A 26854-nucleotide genomic window follows, 5' to 3' on the forward strand; every position below is an offset into this window, starting at 1 on the left:
CTAAGGGAGTCCAAGAATTCCTTAGCCTTTTCTGGCGATCCGAAGTTATATACGGATCCTTCATGGTTAGAGCGTAACGTCGCTGGGTAGCGTAAGGAGTACTGTACATTTAAGTCCCTTAAACGCTTCTTCACCTCATCGAATGCCTTCCTCTTTCGAGCCAGAGCCGGGGAAAAGTCCTGAAATAGCATGATCTTGGATCCTTTGTAGATCATAGCTTGGGGGTCTTTTCCGAGATTTCTAGAGGCTTCTAGGAGTATCTGCCTCTCCCTGTAGCTCTGCAGCCGGAACAGGACCGGGCGTGGGCACTGGTTCGAGCCGGGCCCGCGTATTGCTACCCGGTAGGCCCATTCCACCCTTACCTGGCCTGATCCAGCTTGCAGATTTAAAAGTTGTGGCAGCCACTGCTCCAGGAATGCTGTAAGCTGGCATTCCTCTTCCTGTTCGGGAAGGCCCAGCAAACGAATATTTTATCGACGACCTCGATTATCGAGGTCGTCAATATGATTTTCCAAGGTCCGGACTCGCTGCTCGAGAGTCCGGACCTGATCCACGGCCGATTGAGCGGTTGTCTCGGAGGTCGCGGCCTTTAGCTCCACCCCTCCGACTCGGCGTTGAATTTCTTCAATTTCACGGTCGTGCTTCTGCAGCGCGGCCGAGAGCGACTCCCAACGATTTCTGGATTCGACGATAAAGGCATCGATCTTCGAGTCAAGCTTGGAAAGCATTTCTGCAAGACTTGCTACTGCAGGTAAGTCCCCCGGGGCGGCTGAGGACACCTCTGCTGCAGCTGGAGAGTGTGGGGGAGGGGTTCCTGCTTGCTGAGAGCTGCGGGCTCCCTTCCCTTTAGTCATTTTAACTTAGGATTAAGTTGCTTAAATGTAATATTACACAACTAATTGAGTTACTAAACTATTATAAATGATTTATAAATGATTTGGTGAGCTTGGTAGGGGGTAGGTGACCCACTGTGCCCAAGTCTTGGGAGGAGCACTATAGACTCAGTCTTACTGGGTCGCCGCCATCTTGGATCCCCCCCGCATATCACTGTTAAACGTGGATTTTAAATTCTGTCGAAAATGCTGGCACTGAGGTTGGCGAAGGTCTTGCCCTCTATTGTAAAGGAGGACCAGACAGGTTTCATTAAGGGTGGCAGGTCCTCTAATAACACTAGAAGAGTGCTGAATGGTATCCAGGTGACCAGCAAAGGTCAATTCTGGGCTTGGTAGTCTCCCTAAATGCAGAGAAAGCGGTTGACCAGGTGGAGTGGCTTTATCTTTTTTATGTCCTAGAACAGTTTGGTCTTTGGGCGGGGGGTGTGGTCTTCACCAGGTGGTGGCAGTATTATATAAATGTCCTAAAGCTGTGGTTCTCACTAATAGCATAACATAGAACATAGAACGGTACAGCACAGAACAGGCCCTTCAGCCCACGATGTTGTACCGACCACTGATCCTCATGTATGCACCCTCAAATTTCTGTGACCATATGCATGTCCAGCAGTCTCTTAAATGTCCCCAATGACCTTGCTTCCACAACTGCTGCTGGCAACGCATTCCATGCTCTCACAACTCTCAGTGTAAAGAACCCGCCTCTGACATCCCCTCTATACTTTCCTCCAACCAGCTTAAAACTATGACCCCTCGTGTTAGTCATTTCTGCCCTGGGAAATAGTCTCTGGCTATCGACTCTATCTATGCCTCTCATTATCTTGTATACCTCAATTAGGTCCCCTCTCCTCCTCCTTTTCTCCAATGAAAAAAGTCTGAGCTCAGTCAACCTCTCTTCATAAGATAAGCCCTCCAATCCAGGCAGCATCCTGGTAAACCTCCTCTAAACCCTCTCCAAAGCATCCACATCTTTCCTATAATAGGGTGACCAGAACTGGACGCAGTATTCCAAGTGCGGTCTAACCAAAGCTTTATAGAGCTGCAACAAGATCTCACGACTCTTAAACTCAATCCCCCTGTTAATGAAAAGCCAAAACACCATAAGGTCTGACAATTTTAGTATTGGTAGAGGTAGCCAATAAGGGTGCCCCCTTTCACCACTGCTATTTACATTAGTGATTGAGCCGTTGGCGGAGGCCATCCGGAGGGACCCCCAATATAGTTGCTCTGGTGTGGTATTAGGGGAGTGTATGCAGAAGACATCTTCTTTTTCTATCTAATTCAACAATGTCTGTGCCCCGTTTTAATACAAAAGATTAATTTATTTGGCTCATTCTCAGGGTATAAAATCAATTTTATTAACCTTCCAGATTTCAAGAGATATTAATTAAGTCTCCTATTATCCTATGTGAATGATTGGGCTTGCCAGGACTCAAGGTCAATTTGACTGGACATCAAGGCCTCCCAAGCAAAATGCCCCCTTATTAATTTGTTGTTTATGCAAAAGTTAAACCCACATTGCTAACTGACAGAGTTAGCAGTTACTGCCTTTGCTGTTGAATTCATGTATCGCTGGACATCGGCATGCATCTGGGAAAATTAAAAAACAGTGAAATTCACAACTGATCTTGGAGGAACCTGTTTGGAGAGGTCAGAGCACTGAAACAGATAAGTGGATGTTTTATGCGTGGTCTTAAAATAAGTCTACAGTAGTGAGTAGTGTGGGTTCTTTCTTGATTATATGTTTTATTGAGCTATGTCTCTTGATTAAACTTAAAATATAAGCCATAAGTCTTAATTTAACCTATTTTATAGAGGAATAAGACAGTACTATTTGCTGGGTCTGTAGACCGAAAGAAGCAAAAATGGCCCATGGAAGAGTGATATGCTCTGCTTGTCGGGTTACTGAGGATTATATCTGCAATAAATGCTGTTGGTTGCGAATCCGATCAGATCGAATGGATGGGTGGAGAGGCAGTTAGAGGAATTTACAAGAGCAAGGGGATGTGATGGAAGGCAGTTATAGGAAGGGGGCGGGGGAAGTCTCAGATACAGTCACATAGATGGGTTAACTTCAGGAAAGGTAAGAGAGGTAGGCAGGTAGTTCAGGAGTCTTCTGTTGCTATCCTCGTTTCAAACAAGTATACTGTTTTGGAAAATGTAGGGGGTAATGGATTCTCAGGGGGACATAGCATGAACAGCCAAGTTTCTGGTATTGAGACTGGCTCTAAAGTTCTAAATTGGAGAAAGGCCAATTTTGACGGTGTTAGGCAAAAACTTTCGAAAGCTGATTGGAGGCAGATGTTCGCAGGTAAAGGGACAACTGGAAAATGGGAAGCCTTCAGAAATGAGATAACAAGAATCCAGAGAAATTATATTCCTGTTAGGTTGAAAGGAAAGGCTGGTAGGTATAGGAAATGCTGGATGATAAAGAAACTGAGATTTTGGTTAAAAGAAGGAAGCATATGTCAGGTATAGACAGGATAGATCGAGTGAATCCTTAGAAGAGTATAAACTCAGTAGGAGTATACTTAAGAGAGAAATCAGGAGGGCAAAAAGGGGGCATGAGATAGCTTTGGCAAATAGAATTAAGGAGAATCCAAAGGGTTTTTACAAATACATTAAGGACAAAAGGGTAACTAGGGAAAGATCAGCAAGGCGGCCTTTGTGCAGAGCCGCAGGAGATGGGGGTGGATACCAAACGAGTATTTTGCATCAGTATTTACTGTGGAAAAGGTCATGGAAGATATAGAATGTAGGGAAATAGATGGTGACATCTTGAAAAATGTCCATATTACAGAGGAGGAAGTGCTGGATGTCTTGAAATGGTTAAAGGTGGATAAATCCCCAGGACCTGATCAGGTGTACCCAAGAACTCTGCGGGAAGCAAGAGAAGTGATTGCTGGTGCTTTCACTGAGATATTTGTAGCATCGATAGTCACAGGTGAGGTGCCAGAAGACTGGAGGTTGGCTAATGTGGTGCCACTGTTTAAGAAAGGTGCTAAAGACAAGCTATGGAACTATAGACCAGTGAGCCTGACGTCGGTGGTGAACAAGATGTTGGAGGGAATCCTGATTAACAGGATGTACATGTATTTGGAAAGGCAAGGACTGATTAGGGATAGTCAACATGGGAAATCATGTCTCACAAACTTGATTGAGTTTTTTGAAGAAGTAACAGAGGATTGATGAGGGTAGAATGGTGGATGTGATATATATGGACTTCAGAAAGGTATTCGACATGGTTCCCCATGGGAGACTGGTTAGCAAGGTTAGATCTCATCGAATACAGAGAGAACTTGCCATTTGGATACAGAACTGGCTCAAAGGTAGAAGACAGAGGGTGGTGGTGGAGGGTTGTTTTTTCAGACTGAGGCCTATGACCAGTGGAGTGCCACAAGGATCGGTGCTGGGTCCACTACTTTTCATCATTTATATAAATGATTTGGATGTGAGCATAAGAGGTATAGTTAGCAAATTTGCAGATGACACCAAAGTTGGAAGTGTAGTGGACAGCGAAGAAGGTTATCTCAGATTACAACGGGATCTTGTTCAGATGGGTCAATGGGCTGAGAAGTGGCAGATGGAGTTTAATTTAAATAAATGTGAGGTGCTGCATTTTGGGAAAGCAAATCTTAGCAGGATTTATACACTTAATGGTAAGTTACTAGGGAATGTTCTGAACAAAGAGACCTTGGAGTGCAGGCTCATAGCTCCTTGAAAGTGATGTTGCAGGTAGCTAGGATAGTGAAGAAGGCATTTGGTATGCTTTCCTTTATTGGTCAAAGTATTGAGTACAGGAGTTGGGAGGTCATGTCGCAGCTGTACAGGACATTGGTTAGGCCACTGTTGGAATATTGCGTGCAATTCTGGTCATCTCCCTATCAGAAAGATGTTGTGAAACTTGAAAGGGTTCAGAAAAGATTTACAAGGATGTTGCCAGGGTTTGAGGATTTGAGCTATAGGGAGAGGTTGAATAGGCTGGGGCTGTTTTCCCTGGAGCGTGGGAGGCTGAGGGGTGACTTTATAGAGGTTTACAAAATCATGAGGGGCATGGATAGGATAAATAGACAAAGTTTTTTCTGGGGAGTCCAGAACTAGAGGGCATAGGTTCAAGGTGAGAAGAGAAAGATATAAAAGAGACCAAAGGGGCAGAGGGTGGTTCATGTATGGAATGAGCTGCCAGAGGAAGTGGTGGAGGTTAGTACAATTGCAACATTTAAAAGGCATCTGGATGGGTATATGAATAGGAAGGATTTGGAGGAATATGGGCCAAGTGCTGGAAGGTGGGACTAGATTGGGTTGGGATATCTGGTTGGCATGGATGAGTTGGACCGAAGGGTCTGTTTCCGTGCTGTACATCTCTATGACTCTATGAGGTGAGGACTATCATGGGGCATTGCAGAAACCCGATTGTCAATAACACAGTTAAGGCATGGAGAATGATGCGACAAAGCAAGGGTAATTTATATAAACCTTCCCTTTTTACTCCCATAGTAGGAATGCCAGGATTTCGGCTAGTATCGATGAATTTTGGCTTTAGGTTCTGGAGTCTAGAGGAGTCTCCTGTTTGGGAGACTTTTTTTGAGGGGGAGGTCATGATGTCTTTCAATCAGCTGAGCCAGAAGTATGAATTGTCCAGTACGGACCTCTTTCATTATTTTCAGATTAGGGATTTTCTACAGAAAAAGACTACATTTACTGGTTAATCCCTATAAGTCTGATGTGGAGAGGAGAGTACTTCAGTCCACAGGTACTCTCTCGATCAGAACCCTCTACCATTTACTAGGGCGTAGTATCTCGAAGGACACTGAACCGCTATGCTGGATCTAGACTCAGGAATTGGGGGTGTATATCTCGTCAGACGCATGGGAGGATATTTGGAAGAATGAGAGGAAGATTTCAATTTATAATAGGACGCAGTCTCTCCACAGGGTCTATATGGATCCGGAGCAGCTTGCAAAATTTTAAAAAGGAACATATCCAATATGTCCTAAATGTAAAACAGATACTCGTTGCTTGTGGTCATGCCACAAGCTTCGTAGATATTGGGACATTATATCGAGTGTTTTGGAAGGGATCTTGGGAACCGAGGTCAAGGTAGATCCGGTGTCCCTCTTCTTGGATTTGCCAAATGCCCTCTTTAGATGTGCAAGGAAAGAAACTGTTTAATATGCTTTCATATTGTGCGAGGAAGAACATTCTGATGAGCTAGATATTGGAAAATCCCCCAAGACTTTCAGGATGGCGTAGGTTAGTTGTGGAAAATATCCCCCTGGACTTCCTTACAAGTATGGTGCACCAGAAAACTGAACTTTTTTGTAGGATATGGTGGCCCCTTTTGAATTATATGAATGCAGACTTGTCGGCTATATTGATTAGAGCCTTTGTATAGCTGAGTCTGCATTCATATAATTCAAAAGGGGCCACCACATCCTACAAAAAAGTTCAGTTTTCTGGTGCACTATACTTGTGTCTGGCGGGCGGGGGGCCCCTGAGAGAAAGAATCCCAAATAAATACGGGTTTGCCAACTGACACTCCTGGTGATGGGAAGCTTTGGTATAATTTAACTTAATTCAATCTAATTTAATTTAGTCTATTTTGTTTCGTTATTTATTGAATTTTGGTATGGGTAGTTTTTTTTTTCTCTTGTTTGTGAAGTAGAGTAGTAGTTCATTTATTGTTGTTATACTATAAGATTGTTATACTATTTTATAGTAATTTTATAATTTAATAAAAAATTCAATCTTTTTCAATAAAAAAAAGATACTAGGATTAAACGTTTGTTTACTTGATTTCTTCAAAAGGATATAAATAGAAACTGGACAGGCAGTTAGTTGAATAGCTAGCATATATTCAAAGTACCATCAGCAGTACAACAGATAAACTTTGTTCTCACGGAGACAGACAAGGGGCCTGACCCTGATCTGTTGTAGAATCTTAGCAAACTCTTAGTTAAGTGTCAATATGGAAACATTTACTGAAAAGTGATAATAGCATTTAAAAATTTAGTTTGGCTCTGGAAGAGAACATGATGATTGGGGGTTTAGATAGGGTTGACAGTGAGAATCTTTTTCCACATATGGAGTCAGCTATTACGAGGGGGCATAGCTTTAAATTAAGGGGGGGTAGGTATAGGACAGATGTTAGGGGTAGGTTCTTTACTCAGCGAGTTGTGAGTTCATGGAATACCCTGCCAGTAGCAGTGGTGGACTCTCCCTCATTATGGGCATTTAAGCGGGCATTGGATAGGCATATGGAGGATAGTGGGCTCGTGTAGGTTAGGTGGGCTTGGATCGGCGCAACATCGAGGGCCGAAGGGCCTGTACTGCGCTGTATTCTTCTATGTTCTATGTTCTATGTAACAATTGAGCAAACATACTTTAGCATAACACAGTCAATTTCAGTGGGATAAGAATGGACAAGTCTCAACCTGTAAAGTAACAACCAGCTTTTTTTTTAAAGAGGAGCTAGCTTTGGCACAGATGAGGTACAGACAGTAAGATTAAGCTGGGAAAGGAAAAGAAATACATAAGAGATATCAAGTTGACATCACAAGTGAAATAAGCAAGCTGAATATACAAAATCCAGAAAGAAAATGTAAAGGAAATTAGAGAGACAACAAAAGAGCATGAGAAGCGAAGGGCAACTCGCACAAAAAGGGAGTTCAGACAAGTTTTATATGTATATAGATAAGAAGAAGCATCTTGCAGCGCAGTGTTATGTGCCTGCCTCTGGACCAGAAGATCCAGGATCATGGCTCACTTGCTCCAGAGGTATATCAGAATAAGTATGAACATTGATTAGGAATCAAAACTGGGCGTTTTCCCAATGTTAATTAGTGACCTGAACTTGAGTGTCATACTTGCAATAATTGCAGATGATACAAACTTGCAAGTACTCTGAACTGTGAGAAGAACAGTGATAAACCTCAATAGCATATAAACTGGTGCAAAATGCAGACAAATGGCAGATGATATTTAATGCTGAACAAAAAGACCTTGGAGTGCAGGTTCATACTTCCTTGAAAATATAAGTCTCAAATGGATAGGATAGTGAAAAAGGCATTTCCTTTATTGGTCAGAGCACTGAGTCATAGTAGTTGGGAGGTCATAGTACAGGACATTGGTTAGGACACTTTTGGAATATTTTGTGTAATTCTGATCTCCCTCCGAAAGGAGGATGTTGTGAAACTTGAAAGGGTTCAGAAAAGATTTACAAGGGTATTGCCAGGGTTGTAGGGTTTGATCTATAGGGAGCGGTTGAATAGGCTGGAGCTTCAGAGGCTGAGGGGTGACCTTATAGAGGTTTATAAAATCATGAGGAGCATGGATAGGGTAAATAGACAAGGTCTTTTTCTTCGGGTAGGGGAGTCCGGAATTAGAAGGCATAAGTTTAGGGTGAGAGGGAAAAGGTTTAAAAGGGACCTAAGGGGCAACCTTTCTCATGCAGAGGGTGTGCAGTCGGATGGGTGTGCGCGGGCGGAGTAATGAGCTGCCATAAGTGGTGGAAGCTGGTACAATTACAACATTTAAAAGACATCTGGATGGGTGTATGAATAGGAAGGGTTCAGAGGGATATGGCCAAGTGCCAGCAAATGTGACTAGATTAATTTTGGATATCTGATCGGGATGGATGAATTGGACTGAAGGGTCTGTTTGCGTGCTGTACATCTCTATGGCTCTATTACTCTAAGTGTGAAATAATGCATTTTGCGAGGAAGAAGTAATGATGATGTAAAATTCAGTACAACACAAACAGGTAAAGTCACCATAGTCTTATCAGGCCATAGAGCTGCTCTCCCATGAGAGAGGTGATGATGGTGATGGTTTAACCAGATGGCCAATAGGACTATGGCAATTTTACTTTTACCTTTATTCTATTCAGGATGAAGAAAGAGAGATACCTCATGTTAAAGTAAACAAGTTGTAGAAGGTGTCAGAATAGATTTAGAAAATGATCACAAAAGCATAAGAGTCTGGACTTTCTAAACAAACACAAAGAGAAAGCAAGCAAGTTACAATGGATCTTAAGGAAGAATAAGCAAGTTTTTCAGAAGATGCAGAAAAGATACATCAGAATGGTTCCCATGATGCAAGATCTCAGTTGCAAGGATAGATTTTAGACGCAGTGGTTGGTCACCTTAGAGAAAAGAAAGAAGAAGTTTGATTTGAGCGGTTCAAAATCATGAGCAGTCCAAATAGAGAGGAATTGTTCCCACTGGAAAAAATTTAAAGAGGAGGAGCTTATCAATGTAAGGACATTGGCAGAGGACCACAGTGTTCCTCACACCATCAGCTACAAACATATTAGTATTATGAACACTACCCAGAGTCACGGTGCAGCTTCCAAGCTAAAAGGTCAACAGTAAACATGATCTTCTCCCTTCGCCAACTGCAGAAGTGCAGAGAACAGAAAATGCCCCTGTATGTCGCTTTCATTGACCTCACCAAGGCGTTCGACCTGGTCAGCAGAAACGACCTTTTCAAGATTCTCCTAAAGATTGGCTGACCACTGAAACTGCTGAGCATGAGAGAATCCTTCCACAGTAACATGAAGGGGACAGTGTAGTTCAACGGCAGCTCTTCTGAGCCCTTTGACATCCGCAGTGGCATTAAACAAGGCTGCGTCCTCGCTCCCACACTCTGGGATTATTTTTGCTGTGCTCCTGAAACATGCCTTTGGTGCCGCAATGGAGGGAATTTATTTATGCACGAGATCAACCTGACCGGCCTTACAGCCAAGACAAAGGTAAGCGCAGCACTCATCAGGGACATGCTGTTTGCCGATGATGCTGCAGTTGCAATACACACCCAGCAGGAACTCCGGTAACTGATAGACCACCTGTCACACACTTGCAAGGATTTCAGGCTGACTACCAGTCTGAAGAAGACGAGCATCCTGGGACAGGACACAGAGGCACTGCCAGTCATCACCATCAACTACAAACTCAATGTCATCCATCAGTTTACTTACCTTGGCTCTACCATCACTGATAACACAGAGATCGACAAGAGAATCAGGAAAGCAGCCTCAACGTTTGCTCACCTCATGACTTGAGCATGGACAAATTCCATGCTGACAATGAAAACAAGAACGTCAGTCTACAACGCCTGCGTCATAAGGACACTGCTGTATGGCAGTGAAACGTGTACTACATATGCCAGACAGGAGAGAAGACTGAATACCTTCCACTTGGAGTATCCACCATATCCTGGGCATATCCTGGCAAGACAGTGTCCAACGCAGCGGTCCAATCTCATGCTGGCCTTTCCAGCATGTACATTCTTCTCAGGCAGCATAGACTGCATTGGCTGGGCCACGTCCACCACATGGAGGATGGTCGCATCCCAAAGGATATTCTCTACTGAGAGCTTGCATCCGGGAAGACACCCACTGAGCATCCCCAACTGCACTACAAGAATGTCTGCATGAGGGACATGAAGGCACTTGACGTCGTTACGGAGTTCTGAGAATGGCTTGCAGCTGACTGCACAAGATGGAGAAGCACCCTGAACCAACACCTCAAAACAGAGGAAAAGAAGCTGATGAGCGGTGCAGCAAACAAGCGGGCTCAAAGGAAGTACAACAGTTGTAGCAAATCAACGACCACATACAGATGTGACCTCTGCAACCTGGACTGTCACTCCAGCATTGGTCTCTTCAGTCACAAGCGACATTGCTTCAGGGGAGCAAAAAGCCAGAACAACAAGGATACAACCCATGGTCAGCCATGACCAAAAGGGGCCTCACTATAAGGTTAACATGGAAGTTTTCATGAAATTTGCACTTAATATACTCAGTGATAAAAACATTTGGCATATTTGGTGGCTAACGGACACTTAGGAAGCACTTAAATGTGCCATATAAATGCAAGTTCTTGTTAGGATACATTTTCAACAGGGTTTCCATTTAGGCATTATTTAAATTACATGCAAAGAGCACTCCAGTAACTTGCTACCATTCACAGGTTGCCATATCCCTAATTTCCTGGGTCAACTTAATTTAGATTAGATTAGGTTAGATTCCCTACAGTGTTGAAACAGGCCCTTTGGCCCAACAGGTCCACACCAACCCTCTGAAGAGTAACCCACTCAAACCCTTTTTCCCTCTAACTAATGCACCTAATTGACTATTTAAGCATGGCCAATTCACCTAACCTGCACATCTTTGGACTGTGGGAGGAAACCAGAGCACCCGGAGGAAACCCACGCAGACACGGACAGAATGTGCAAACTCCACACAGACAGTCACCTGAGCTTGGAATCGAACCCGGGACCCTGGTGCTGTGAGGCAACAGTGCTAACCACTGAGTCACCATGCCACCCCAATATATAACGTATGTGAGATTCTAACTGAGAAGGACCTGGCATTACAATATTACTGAGTCGGGGAGGGCAGGTATCAGTTGCTTTTAATCTATAATGGTAAAATGAGAGGAATTATGAATATTTTAGCATTTGCTAACACTGGACAATAAAATATCTTGAGAACTCCACGATGGCATAGAATCTTGCAATCCATGGCATACAATCTGTAGGCAGTCAATTTCTTTTATAATCCATGTGACATTTTATAAATTCCTACTTTGGAAATATAATCAGTCTGACTCAAGATTGGAAAACATATGGACTCTAACCTCACACCTTTAATGGATTGTCTGAACTGAGATGGTCACCTTTTTTAATAAAACCTAAAATTATCTCAGGAATCTGACTTGAAAGTAGTTCTGGGGTTTGCTTATTAATGAATCGAAACCTGCAACCCATTCTAAAAGATGAAGGACTTAAGAGCAGACTAGGTTTGTTCAATATATTGCACAGTATGCTCTTTTGCTATAAATTGTGTCCTATGAGCTTATTCCACCAGCTACCTGATGAAGGAGCAATGCTCCAAAAGCTCATATTTCCAAATAAACTGATTGGACTATAACCTGGTGTTGTGTGATTTTTAACTTTGTCCACTCCACATCATAGAACTACAGTGAAGAGGCCCTTGAGCCCATCCAGACTGTACCACCAAAAAGATCTATACTAGCTTCACTTTCCAGTGCTTGGCCCATAGCTTTGAATATCAAGACATTTCAAGTGCTCATCATAGTATTTTTTAAAGGTTGTGTGGGTATCCACCTCTACTAACCTCCCAAATAGTGCATTCCTTGACCTCTATCACTTTATGGGTGAAAAATATTTTCCTCAAGTCCCCTCCAAATCTCCTGCTTGTGCAATACATTCACAAGCAAGATGTTGGTCTTTAACCTAGTGCAAATTTGTGTAACACTGAAAACTCTCTGTTGTAGAATTCCTGCATAAATGAAAGTAATAATAAAATTATTCACTCCAGGACATTCAGGATTGATAGTGGACAGAAGTGCTGGTGACAGTGGCACCTTATGGTGCATGTTAACTATAAGTATTCTTGCAGATGGCATAGCTCCCAGTGCTTTCCTGGTGATTCTGAGCAAAGTTCTTCTGCTTAATCCAAGGTGATCTGTCTTTATCTTTAAATGTAGATGCAAAGCTGCTATTGCTTGAGCATAATCTGCCTTAGTAATATTTTACATATTTTTAATCCAAAAACAGGTTTACAAAAATATAGTGTCAAAACATACAGGATCAAAGCCTTCTCTGCCATTCAGTATTGAGAAAGGTGGGGATAATTACAGAGGTTAATAAAGAAAACATTATTTTTCTCAGTTTTGGAGAAAGATTTTAGCAGTCTAGCTCATAAAATTCCTTCCCAATCTGAGATGCTACTTTCAGAAGTGTGATAACTACAACAAAACTGGAGAACAAAAATTGGAGAATAAAGTACATCTCATAAAAATCTAACACCATAATGACTTCAACATCTATAAAGTTGCATGCATACCTTCACCTTCCACTTATGTAGTTCTTAACAAATAGCAAACAATTCATGTTTAGCATTTAACTCACCTTATCAAAGTTCTGCATCTGTTCCCGGTTGCTGAACCAAGATTCCTTGTCCTGGTTTGGCTGAATTACAAACACCTCATAATCTGCAAACATTTGAGTAAAACGATTGGCAAAGATTTCCCGGATCTGGATGTTAAGCTGATGAATCTTGAGCTCCTCCTTGTCACAATGAACCTTCAAATCTTTGTTACTTCCAGCTTCATCTCTTACTTCCAGCTGCAAGAATATAACAAGAAATCAATCAATCATTTCTTAAGTTTACCACATGCTGAAGCTACCTCGATGTCACTGCTGGAAATATTTAGCCATTGTTTCCGATTAATGAATTTGTTGAAGGACTTTTATTCATTTAAAGAATAGCCAGTAGCATTTCTGACACTTGCAAACATTACATACAATTTTGAACCATACCACATCTTGGCAGAAAAAGGTTCCATTGAGACAAAATGTTCAATCTGGATGAAAGATACATTTTTACTATTTTATGACATACCAACATCACACAACACTCTGGACAAAAGTAGAACAATTTTGAGGTCATGTGAAAATTAACTTCTATTAAAAAATAAAAGTTAAATGTGTAATGTTTGTGACTGAACAAGATAACTAACTTGCTTTCCATTGATAAGGATGTGCTACATTCATTAAAATTAGTGAGAAAAAAATTAGAATTAAATAAATCTTATATGAAACAAGATGTAGATCATTTCAAAGAAGAGTCTGTTGCTATAAAATCCAATTGATTCAATCAACACTGGTGAAATAAAGTTCCCATGAATCATAGTCAGAATAAAATAAATCACAGAAAATCTGATACCACAACAGAAGCAATGCAGAATTCAATGCTTTGCAATCAGTTACACATTCTTTTTCAGATAGTTTACAAATACTTGCAAAATTATCTATTTCTCTTGCAGCTTTTAATTAATAGTTTTGTTCACTTTGGGTCAAATGCAGAAGACTGGAATTTTAAAAAAATTTTCAAAGTGGAAACTGATGGTCTTCCAATGCAACAAAAATTCAAACCATTCATATTCAAATATGTGTACTGATTACAATTCACAGTTCTGAATATTGATTAATTTTATTATTGATTAGATGATAGGAAAAAATAAGTATCTTTAAGAAAATGCCAAGAACCTTTTAAAAAAAATACTGAACAATTAAATTCAAACAGCCTTCATAAATTATTGATTAAATTTGGATTAGAGAGAGCACATAAAATTAAATAGATCATATATTTTTCTCATTTAAATCCTCATGAATTTTGATTTGTTTATAGAATTGTGCACTTTCATTAAGGTGAAAAATCCAGGCTCCAATCATACGTCCTAATGGCGTTTTGTTCTCTGAATTCTTCATCTCCCTCTATCGCAACTCATCCCATATACCACCACCCACAATGATCCAAAGTGCCAAGTTATGCCAAGTTACAGGTACATAGACGCTACTCACACTCTGTCATCCAACTTACTGATTCTCACTTCTGAATCCAAACAGCAAATGTTGGCTGCTTCAAATGTGTGGGTGCAGGAAGAAATAACAGCCCAGCTGGCACAAACACAAATGTTTCAAGAGAAATCTCTAAATACTAACAAAAACAGAAATTGTTGATTTCCATTCTCAAAAAAAAGTACAGAGCTCAACTATTGCACGTCCACAATTGACCTAGCTACGGTTTACAGCTCAGACAGGCCTGAGTTATGTTTAAACGTTTGATACCAAGATAACACTATAAAGCCACTTATTGTAATACAGTTTGAGGGGAAAAAGACACTTATTACAACCTTTTAAAAATACAAAATGTAATATCTCCACAGAGTCCGGTATCCCGTCACCCTTTATTTACACATCAACAGCCTATGACTATTGTGCTGCCTCATACAGAATCAGGCACTAAAGTGTCAGAATCTCTAACACTCACACTTTTTACATGTCAGCTAGGGTTCCTTGATTGGAGCTGTCAATCTGGTCCAGTCATGGAACTCATATTCTATGAGGTCCAGCTGGCTAACCTTGTTGCACTGTCTATACATAATGGCATTTTTATGATAAAAATAGTTGACAGTTGACATTGAACCAAAGTAGAAGCAGTGTCTTCTGCTGGTTAATAATAATACGTGCTACATAATTGCTTCCTTAAAAAAAAGATGTGCAATTTCTTAAACAACTATCAAAAAGTGATTCATAAACTCCATAAACAACTATTGGCCAATAAGGACCCATCATCTTATTACAACTCAGGTGTTTGGTATGCATTATCCAACCATATTCTCATCTTCCCAAGTTCTCTTGTGATCTAGTGATTCTGAACTGCTTGCTGACAAAAGAGGTAGAAGTCTGAAAGTAAACATTCTGACATACATGAGTTAACAAAAAGAACTTAACTCATTTGGAATTTTTTTTTAGAAAAGTTTCACTAACTACACAATTCTGGAAAGAAATAACGGATAACTGTCTTCACAAGGTATGTATCATTCAGATTTCCTCTATGCCATCTCTTCAACAATACTGTTATTCATATATGGCTAGAAATATTTTCAATGTTAATATCTAATATAATCTGAAGGAATGCCTGAGACCTATTGAAAAAGAGGGAACATGTGATGGACATATTAATTAAGGGTCAACTGGGTGTGAATTGGTTGTATAAACATGAGAGCTGTGACATATGAGTTGTTGACTAGAAGTGTTAAAAAATAGTATCAAATTTAGAGGAAAAAGCATAAAATTGTGCAAAGACAGGTGATACATCAGAAGATTGATAGAAAATAAACCAGCAAAGAATGACTAAAACATTAATAGGGAGGGGAAGAACAGAGTTTGAGAAAAAGCTAGCCAGAAATAGAAAAGAAAATTATAAAAGTTTGATAAGTGGGTGGCTCCCAATCCACCTAATTCTCTGTTCTTAAAAAGACCTATTACAAAAAGGTGTAGCGGGACACTTAAGATAAATTTACAGTAATCAGATTTAATATAGTTTTGTGAAAGGGAGATCATGTTTAACCAATCAATTGAAGTTTTGAGAAGAAGCACTTTGTACTGGAGATGAAGATTAACCAAAGAATGTACTGCACTTTGATTGCCAGAAGGTGTTTGATAAAGTGTCACATCAATGATTGGTCAAGATAACAAAAGCTCATAGTGTAAGGGTTAACATATTAGCAAGAATTAAAGATTGACAAGCTAACAGGAAGTAGCAAGTAGGTTTAAATGGGTCCTTTTCAGGTTGAAAAGATGCAACAAGTAGTGTGCCACAGGAATTAGATCGAGGACCTCAAGTTTATAATTTATACAAATGGATTGGATGAAGGGAAGGAAGGTATGGTTGCTAAATTTGCTGATGAAAAAACAATAAGTAGTAAAGTAAGTTGTGAAGAGGACATAATGAGACTACGAAAAGTCATTGAAAAGTTGAGTGGTAACTGAATTGCAAATGGAGTATTTGAGGAAATGTGAAACTATCCATTTTGGCAGGAAGAAGGGAAAAAAGCATATTAATTAAATAGAGAGACTTCAGAGTGTTATGATGCCCTGCTGTATATTCACAAAAACTAGCAGGTAGCTACAGCAAGTAATAAGGTAAGGTGATAGAGTGTTATAGACTCAAGTATGTACAGCACAGAACAGACCTTTTGATCCAACTTGTCCATGCCGACCTGCTATCCTAAACTAACCTAGTCGCATTTGCCAGCACTTGGCCCATATCCCTCTAAATCCTTCCTATTCATATACCCATCCAGATGCCTTTTAAATGTTGTAATTGTACCAGCCTCCACCACTCCCCCCTGGCAGCTCATTCCATACACACACCACCCTCTGTGTGAAAAAATTGTCATTAGATCCCTTCTAAATCTTTCCCCTCTCATCCTAAACCTATTCCCTCAAGTGCTGGACTCCCCCACCCCAGGGAAAAGACCTTGTCTATTTAACCTATCCATGCCCCTCATGATTTTATAAACCTCTATAAGGTCACCTCTCAGCGTCCGATGCTCCTGGGAAAACCGCCCTAATACTAAAGTAGGGAATTTATGTTTCAGTTATACAGGGCACAGATCAGACCATACCTGGTTTATTGTGAGCAGAATTTAAGGAAGAATGTAAATGTATTGGAAGTAGTTCGAAGATGATTTATTGGACTAATACTTGTAAAATGGGTGGGTTGTCTCATGAAGCAAGGTTGGACGAGTTAGCCTTATATCTGCATGGAATTTGGAAGAGTAAGAGGCAAATATTAAAATGCAAGATTCTGAGGATTCAAGATGGTGGCAATCTAGGAGGATCACGTAGCAGAGCTCTGCACTGTAGCACAAGTGGGACGAAGTTCTAACCCACCAAACCCATACCACTGCGATATCCTGGGACTCTAGAAAGGTCATTAAGCCCCAGGAAATTGTGGAAAATCAACTTATCGGTGTTTTCACCCTCCAGGGATGCCAAAGGAGGGAGGAGGAGCCTCCAAGGCAGGCCAGCATCCCAGACTGTAGGATCTTCAGACTCGATTACTTACCAGGCCCTGATGAAGGAGCTCGAAAAATCTTGCGAGATGTCGGGTAAGCAGATAGAGAAGCTGGCCCTGATCTCTATCATGCTGCAGAAGCATGAACAGCAGCTGGGAGACCTGGGAGGAAGGACGGATGAAGTTGAACACAGAGTCACAGTGGTAGAAGCTGATACCAATTTCTCCAAGGATAGGTTCCAAATACTGGAGACGCAGGTCCGTAATTTGCGTGATCAAGTTGGATGATCTTGAGAACAGGCACAGGAGAAAAAATATTCAGATCCTCAGTCTGCCAGACGTTAAGTGGCCAACAGAATTGGAGGACTGGTTGCCAAAATTCCTTAACTTGGAGGCTGGAATGAGAGACTTGAAAATTGAGAGGGCTCACTGGGTTATGGCGGAGAGGTCAGGTCTGGCTCAACATCCTCGTCCTCTCTTGGTGTGGTTTCATCATTATAGAGATAAAGGAGAGAATTGTGGAAGCTTCCAGAATCCAGGAGAAGGATCTGAAGGTCCTAATTTAAGAGAGCTCTAAGATCATGTTTTTCCAGGACTTCTCAATGGCAGTGATCCAGAAAAGAAAATCCTATGACGGTGTCAAAAGAAGACTGAGGTAGCTTGGGATCTAATACTTTCTAAGGTATCCATCTGTACTTTAGATGGATCCGTACATTTCTTTGACACATTGGAGAAGGCAAGAGACTTTGTGGACAAAATAATCTGAACAATTTAGTATGTACAAATAGTGTAGTTTGGCTATGTCTTTGTTTTTTCTTTAAAAAAGAGGTTGTGGCTTTCTTTTCCCATTTTTTGTTGTTGGTAATAATCTGGTGTAAACTATGTTTAGTTGCGGTTGAGATGTGTATTTTCAATTTCTAAGCTAAGTTATACCAAAGGTGGATGGGATATTTACCCCTTTTTTTTAACATTGCTATTCACATGGTCTATTTTCCTTTGGTGCGGTGCGGCTCTAGCTAGGAGGGGGGAAAATGATTGGGATGGCTAGATGCCTACTTAAGGGTAGTTTATACCTGGTTCAGGTATTCAAATGCCTGGGCTGCAATCTTGGCAGCAGGATGGGAAATTGGGTTTTGGGATGGGTAGTTGCCCCCTTTGGACAGGGATGGGTTCCCCTATTCAGCATCTTTGGTGCTTTATATGTTGGTTTGCTTTTTGGTTTTTGTTGTATATAGTCTTTGTTTGCTTTGTAGGTTTGCTAACTGTAGTGGTTTTAGTTTATGTAGTTTTTATGTTTGATGGATCTTGCAACATTAAGGCTCGGTGATTTGTGGTTCCTCCTCTCTGGAATTTAAATGTTACTGCAGAAAGTTATGCCTTTGATTTGATTAAACAGTGTACCCGGAATATTAAAGGGAGTCACTCACCAATTAAGAGGAAGAAGGTACTTTTGAGTCTTAGAAAGAGAAAGTGGATATTGTTTTGTTACAGGAGACGAACTTGGATGATAGGGAGTATTTGAGACTACAGCAGAATGGCTTTGATTGGGTTTACTTTTTATCTTTTAATACCAGAGGTAGGGGAGTGGCCAGAGGTAAGGAAGAATTTCCCACTTAAGTTACTAGAGTGTGTTAAAGACACAATTCTCAAAGCCCTGATAACCGGGAAGAATATGGTGTTTTAATTTTTGTATTGCTCTCAGGCCCATCTCCTCAAATTTTTGGTAGATGCATTCTCTAAACTAATCAGTCTCGAGTCCTGCCATATCATTGTAGGGGGAGATTTTAGTTGTGTCATGGTTCCCCCAGTAGACTGGTTGCCCAAAGGCCCCCCGAAACCCTCTGTACAAACTAAACAATTAGTGGATCTGTGTGTGGAGTTAGGGCTGGTGGACATCTGGAGACATCTCCACCCTACAGACAGGGATTTTACATTTTTTCCAATCCACACAGATGTCACACCAGGATTGATTTTTTTTCTGACCCCGTGGCATTTGATGGCACCTTGTACAATTGGTAATACTACCATGACCAATCATGCTGCAGTGTACCTGTTGGTTAAGATTAAGGACGTTACAATGGGTAGGAGGCACTGGCAAATGGATCCCTTTATCCTCAAGGAGTATTTCTCAAGGGAATTTCAGACGTTCCTAGACATTAATTCAGGCTTGGTTAGTAGCCAAACCATCCTTTGGGAAACTGCCAAAGCCAGGGGGTTAGTTACTTCCTACTTCCAGTAGGAAGCGGCAGAAAGGCGAGTAGCAACATCTCCTCGCAGCATGGTTGAAGATAGCCGAGAAGGCTTATTTTGACAGGCCCTCGTTGGTGAAGCTAGAGAGGATTATGGCGCTGCAGTCTGCATTGAATTCCATGCTCATGCAGAGAGCAAAAAAGGAGCTTATTTTTGCAAAGCAAAGGTTATATGAGCATGGTGACAGGCCAGGAAAGATTAATGTGGCATTATCTGTATGATTATATGCTGATTTCTTCAAGGGGTTCCACTTTAAAGAATCTACACATTACACATCCTCCTGTCTGTTAGGCAAAAAGCAGCAGACATGGAAACAAGATGCCAACAACACATGGTGACAAGATGCAAACAATACATGGTGCTAAGGTTAGATAACTGTTTAAAGCTTTCAGCAGGATGCCATATCTGAAAGTTGCATAATGAAGTCACTAATGGTAGCCAGCAAGTTAAGAAGAATCTTGAGGAATCTCTTTTTGACCTTTAGATCATTGGTAACCTATCAGTGTTTCAGAGTTCATGTAGACTCCCAAACTGTTTGAGCATCTTCTAGGACAATGTTGAATTTGCAAAAGGCAGTGTGAGCACTACTCTTCTCAGTAGACCTATGAGCAATGAGGGAGAGTGGATATGTAAGCCACCCATTGTACATTTTCCTCACTTGAATGGCAGGGCTCTCCTTTGAAAAGGTTGTACAGGGAATGAAGATTTCCAACTGCAGAATGATGTGCACAGTCCGTATACATTGTGTTTAACCTCAGGGGTGTCCACATGAAAATGTAACATCTTGGCTGCAGTCATGGAGTCATGGAGTCATAGAGTCATAGAGATATACATCAACATTGTAGTTCAAAATTCCTCACAACTACCCACAGTCAAAAGTCCATCATTTGGGAGAGATGAAAAATGCTTGGTCACTACAACTTCTGTCATCCGTGGGATTCTGCTCATAATGTCATCCAGTATGGAAACTGATCCTTCGGCCCAACTAGTCCAGGCTGACCATGTTCCCACCTGCCTGCGTATGGCCCGTATCCCTCCAAACCTTTCTATTCATCAACTTATCAAATGTCTTTTAAACATTGTTACTGCAGCTGCAGCCACCACTTTCTCTGGCTGTTCATTCCACATACAAACTATTCTGTGTAAAAAATTGTTTCCCCTCATGTCTTTTTTAAAATCCTTCTCCTCTCACCTTAAAAATATGCTGCCTAGTTTTGAACTTCCCTATCAGAGGCAAACGTTCCCTGTCATTCACTTTATCTATGCATCTCATGATTTTATAGATCTCAATAAAGTTACCCCTCAACCTCCCACACTCCAGTGAGAAAAGTCCCAGCCTTTCTAGTCTATTTTTATATCTCAAACTCTCCATTCCTGGCAACATCCTAGTAAATCTTTTCTGAACTCTCCAGATTAATAATGTCCTCCCTATAACAGGGCAACAAGAACTGCATGCGCAGTACTCCAGAAGAGACCTTACCAATGTCCTGCACAGCCTCAACATGACATCCCCACTCCTCTACTCAAAATTGCCTTCTTAACCACCCTGTCTACCATTGGCACAAATTTCAAAGAATTATGTACCTGAACCCTTCTCTCACATGGTTGTGATTTAACCAGATCTGACACCAAATCTTTGATTTAAAAAAAAATGGGCGGCACAGTGGCACAGTGGTTAGTACTGCTGCCTTACAGCGCCAGAGACCCGGGTTCAATTCCCGCTTCAGGTGACTCTCTGTGTGGAGTTTGCGCGTTCTCCCCGTGTCTGCGTGGATTTCCTCCGGGTGCTCCGGTTTCCTCCCACAATCCAAAAATGTGCAGGTTAGGTGAATTGGCATGCTAAATTGCCCGTAGTGTTTGGTGAAGGGGTAAATGTAGGGGAATGGGTCTGGGTGGGTTACGCTTCGGCGGGTCAGGGTGGACGTGTTGGGCCAAAGGGCCTGTTTCCACACTGTAAGTAATCTAATCTAATCACAAAAACTATAGTACAGCAGACATTTAATAGTGCAAGCGAACATATATTTCCAAAAGTAAAAAATTATTTACAGTGATGTTTCACCTGTGGCGCCCTCAGTATGTTTTCTTCTTCCTCTGCCTTCTACTGCGTCAAGATGCAGTCCAGATATCTGGAACTGGAGTGGACGAATCTTGCTCTGAGGTTGGACCTGTTGGCAAGGGATGAATGGGCAGTTGTCCCCTGATAACTTTGGGCTTACAGGGTCAGACTTGTTGAGAGCTGCCTGCCTAGAAGCAGGCTTACCCTCATTAACTTGAAAGTTTTGGGATTATAATCAGTTGCAGAGGGAATCTCTGCAGAGTCCTGAAAAGAAGCTTCGTGGGGTTCTTGTACATAGTTCCTCCTACCCCTGGGTGTCAACTGGCACCACAGCAGAAGGGGCACCTGGAGCGAGGTCAAGGTGCTTGATCTCCATTGTGCCTTGCCATAAATGCTGACCACTTACAGTTAAAGCAATGACATTTAGGTCTGTTTGCATATCTGGCAGACACTGAAGTTGGCTTTCCATGGCATTCACCAACCTGTCCGTGGATGTAGCCATACACATGATATACACATCACTTTACTGATAACTTTGATTGACTCCTCCATATTTCAATGCAAATTACTAAATGCGCCTGACAATCTTGCCCATTGTCTTTGTGCAGTTCGACCACGTCATTAACACTCAAGAACAGGAGATAGGCCCCTGCCTGAGGCTGAGCAGGTGCCTGGGTCTCCAGTAGTCCTTTAAGTAGAAGAAATTTGTGGTGTTTTATTCTTGATCAGCTGCAGCAACATATCAGTTATGTGCATAACACATGGCGCTCCTGAGTGTAATCTGGTTAGGATAGCCAGCAAGGTGAAAGTCTTTGAGCTGGTGAAAAGGTGAAACCCTTGCTCAAACACCCTCTAAAGTGTAAATAGTTTTCTGAAAAGGTGGAGGTGGACCCCAGGGTCTCTGGTGTTGGTCTATTTGCAGAAGTTCGCTGGGTGTCACTAATGCCCGTGTGAGAAGAAAGGGATTTAGTTGTGTAAGAGAGATAAAAGCTTGTGCAGATTAAGAACGGGTTAGTATGTGTTAATGGGGCAGTAGTGTAGCATAGCATAATGAAGCTAACTGGTTTGTTGGCCATTTAACTCTTCCTGCCCCCACATGAGCATAGTGCACGTCTCTAGCCAAATCCAGCACTCTGTCCTAACATGGAATGCGGTGTCTGTTGTCTGCCAACTCCTGACCCTTCCTGTACTTCTTGGCCCATTTGTAGGCCATTTTTGCTGAAGGGAAACTGGGTGCAGGATAAAATGATGGAAGTAGTTGGAAGAGCATTTCATGATGAAGTTTGAATAGGAGGGAGTAAAGTGTTCCCAAAAAGTAAACAGGAAGTGCAAAAGGTAGGAGGGATTTATAATTTGGGAAGATGAGGGGGTGACAGCTGCTGAGTAGGCATGATGCATGCAACAGGAGCAGTTGTCGTCCATGAGCCTTGGTAAGAGACATGTGCAGTGGCAGAGTTAGAATGAATGGTGGCCCTGCAAATGTGAGGTAGCAGAGAGAAGATGGTAGCACCCACCCTTGCAGAGTGCAGAAGAACATTGTACTCCTTCCTGCACTGAAAAGTATTGTGCTTTATCTGGCACAAAGCACTGACCCAGGCTGCAATTTGGGTCCAGTCCAGCTTGGTCTGATGACATGGTCTCTCTCTCTCTCTCTCTCTCTCTCTCTCTCCCCTCCCCTACCCAACCACCAATGCCTTCAGGTTCGATCTGTGAAGCTTTCGTTCCTCAGGGAGCAAGCTTTCCTTTTCTCAGCACCAAGTCCACAATGATAATGGCCAAGCACCATATTGTTAGCTCCTGGTTTCCAGCATCTGAAGTGGTATACAGCTGGGATTCAAAAACTGCACCAAGAGGGTCAAGCCAGAAGATCCCAAGAGTAGTAAGTATTTCTGCATCTAACCATGTGACTGCCCACACAGCCATGAAAGTTCCTGGTTGCATAATTCATCAGATGAACAATGGTAGCTTACGCAAGGGAAGTCATTCCAAGACTTGGCGGACCAAGCACCATCAATCTCATTTGACTGAACACATTAACTGAAAATGGGAAAATTCCAGGTAAAGTTTGGGTTGCACTTAAAAGATCTGTCAGTCATTGACTTCTATCTCATGAAATGGGATTTTTTTTAAAAATTTCATAGAATTTGGGTGTTACTAGCTTGGCTAAGATTTATTACTCAATCCTGATGAAGGGCTCCTCCCCAAAACATCACTTTTCCTGCTCCTCAGCTGCTTCCTGACCTGTTGTGCTTTTCCAGCACCACTCTAATCTTAATTCTGATCTCCAGCATCTGCAGTCCTCACTTTCACCCAAGATTTATTACTTGCTCATGGCAATGATGGTGAGCTGCTTTCTTGAATAGCAGCTGTCCATGGGGTGTCGAGCAGTCCTGCTCGAAAAGGAGTTTCAGGATTTTGACCCAGTGATAATGAAGTAATAGAAATACAGGAGATTTGAGCCAGAGAACATGCACATTTCAAATAGCTAACAAGTGCTTAGTCAGAGTAGCAATCAGAATTTTCAACTCACTATCACAATCACCAGCTACAAAACGTCAGAAAGAAAACCTCATGTCTATTCTATTTTAAAACTCATAAATCACAAACCTGATGCAATTACAAGGAGCAAAAGGTAAAATGTTCATATATTATTGAAATTTCCACAAAAGCTAATCATCGCTAACATTATGAATACATGCTCATTTAATCAAAAAGCAACCATTAGATATCTTCAATATATTATTTCCTTCTCTTGATTAGCAGTCAAATTGAGTTGAGACATGGTGGAAAAGTACAAATCTTGAGGTTGAATCATTTGCAACTCCAAATTTCATGACATTAACTTGTTTGAACAAAATACAACACCTCAAAAGCAGAGCTTTTAATAATATGTATGCCAGTAAGATTCATTAGCGTACATTGCAGGAGGAGGACAAAACAGTATGCCTATTACCAATCCACCTTTTCTTAACAGTCTATATATTCCCCACTAATGACAGTCAGCACATAACTGCAAACCCTTTCTTCTTCCATTTTGTAAAAACAATTTTGCATTTTGATTATCATTAAGGGAAAAATTAAAAATAGCTCTCAAGGTAAAATAAAAACAAAACAAGCATTTATAAAGTTTGTCATGTTTATATTTGATAAATAAGTATATCTAAGAATGAGGTTATTTTAGATTTTCAGTCATTGTTACCACCAACAATAGTCAAAACATATCTGCAAACCCTTTCTCCCCCCATTTCATTAAAACATTCTTGCATTCTAATTATTAGTAAGGGTTGAAGTAAAAATATTTCTCAAGACAAACTAAAAAAGAAGGCATTTATACAGGTTCATCATTGTTATATTTGATAAATAAATATATCCGTGAATGAGGTTATTTTAGATATTCACAGCCATCACCAGAAGACTATTAACAGTGAAATCAAATTAATTAGAGACTAACCTTCTCTAAACTCACACCAGTCCTTTTGACAAGAGCCTGCAATCTTGCTATGGTCTCATTTTCCTTTAGTAATTCGTATGAGCTCAGTGCTGATCCAGCTACATTTCCATTCTTCTTATCATAGATCACATCGCTTCCTTTAAAATTCTTCAGCTTAGAGGCACTTTCACTGCAGTGCAGGTTCCCTTCAGGTGGAATCCCAAATGCCATTAAAACCTCAGAGATTTCTTGAATGAATTCTAGTTTATTTGGAAATTGTGGCAAGTCTTCTGGAAGTTCAATAAAATGGTTGTCTATGTCCACAAAGCACAGATTTGCCTGAAAAAAATTCAATATATATTTAGGAAAATTTAAAGCTGCTGTACTGTCAGAAATCTAAGCATTGATAATGCTATAAGCACAAAGCAAAAAAATACATTGTCAACCATTAGGGAACAGACAACAATGGTTAGTTTTTGGTGTTAGCCTCCTAAAGCTGGATTGCACCAAACGATATATTCCATTTTTTTTGTCACAGTAACCTTTTTGGAAGCATGGATTATAAATACAGGATTCGGTTCAAACAACAAATGGCTAGCTAAAGTACTGGGTAGCACAATGGCTCAGTGGTTAGCAATGCTACCTCACAGCACCAGGGACCCAGGTTTGATTCCCGCCTCGGGAAACTGTCCGTGTGGAGTTTGCACATTCTCCCAGGGTCTGCCTGTGTTTCCTCCGGGTGCTCCGGTTTCCTCCCACAATACAAAGATGTGCAGGTCAAGTGAATTGGCCATGCTAAAGTGCCCATAGTGTTAGGTGCATTAGTTAGGGGTAAATATAGGGTAGGGGAATGGGTCTGGATGGGTTACTCTTCGGAGGGTCAGTGTGGACTTGTTAGGCCGACGGGCTTGTCCCCGTACTATAGGGAAACTAATCTAATCTAAATCTATTCAGACTTGTATCAAAAATGGCAAGTTAGATTGCAATGCCATACAAATATACCTCAGTACCTTAATTAGGAATTAAGAGAAAAATGGATTTGAAGTAAAGAAAATTTCACTATAATGTTGAACTGTTCTAGGAGCCATATCAATCCAAAGATTGTCAGTTGTGATTGTAAGTGGCATTTCAACTTAACTGAACACATTTGATAAATTTAATTTGTCATTCATCTGATGCATCATCCTGGGAAAGGAACAAAATCTAGAAAAGAGTTGTAACTTATATTTTCATGGCCTAGAACCAGAGACATATGAAGGAAGTCAACTGAAATAGCCAAGAATCCTCATTTTGCCCTTGCAATCTTCACAATAGTATGCTGGTTTTCTTTACTGTCACTACTACATGCCCAAAATCATTTAGCCCCATGCTCCAATGGACTCCATAAACTACAAAAAAAAGGTGAAACAGCAAGTCTTGTATTTAGGTAGATGTAAATTCCTAAATAAGCCTGCCTACTTTGTTAAAGCAATAAACAATTATTACCAGCTGCATCCCTACACATTCCACACACCAACCCTCACCTGGAACAATGGGGACATATTATTTCAAGTACATCAATAGAGAGAAAGTGAGGGCTGCAGATGCTGGAGATCAGAGCTGAAAATGTGTTGTTGGAAAAGTGCAGCAGGTCAGGCAGCATCCAAGGAACAGGAGAATCGACGTTTCGGGCATAAGCCCTTCTTCAGGAATGAGGAAAGTGTGTCCAGCAGGCTAAGATAAAAGGTAGGGAGGAGGGACTAGGGGAGGGGCTTTGGAAATGCGATAGGTGGAGGGAGGTCAAGGTGAGGGTGATAGGCCGGAGTGGGGTGGGGGCAGAGAGGTCAGGAAGA

At 41.3% G+C, this 26854-nt stretch overlaps 1 protein-coding gene across 6 annotated transcripts in view; it reads right to left on the reverse strand.

The window, feature by feature from the left end:
• LOC122557812 (DENN domain-containing protein 5A-like) overlaps positions 1-26854 on the reverse strand; it is a 264214-nt gene that overhangs the window by 133586 nt on the left and 103774 nt on the right. For 5 of the 6 annotated variants that reach the window (XM_043705881.1, XM_043705880.1, XM_043705882.1 and 2 more), the window contains 2 exons: positions 25044-25361; positions 12828-13043 (listed from right to left, as the gene is read on the reverse strand). In XM_043705881.1, the coding sequence (XP_043561816.1) occupies positions 12828-13043; positions 25044-25361 (534 nt within the window). Of the gene's footprint in view, positions 1-12505; positions 12676-12827; positions 13044-25043; positions 25362-26854 lie in introns of those variants that run through there. The other variant, XM_043705885.1, reaches the window with a different exon arrangement.

This window comes from Chiloscyllium plagiosum, chromosome 16, assembly GCF_004010195.1.
Source record: "Chiloscyllium plagiosum isolate BGI_BamShark_2017 chromosome 16, ASM401019v2, whole genome shotgun sequence".
NCBI lineage: Eukaryota > Metazoa > Chordata > Chondrichthyes > Orectolobiformes > Hemiscylliidae > Chiloscyllium > Chiloscyllium plagiosum.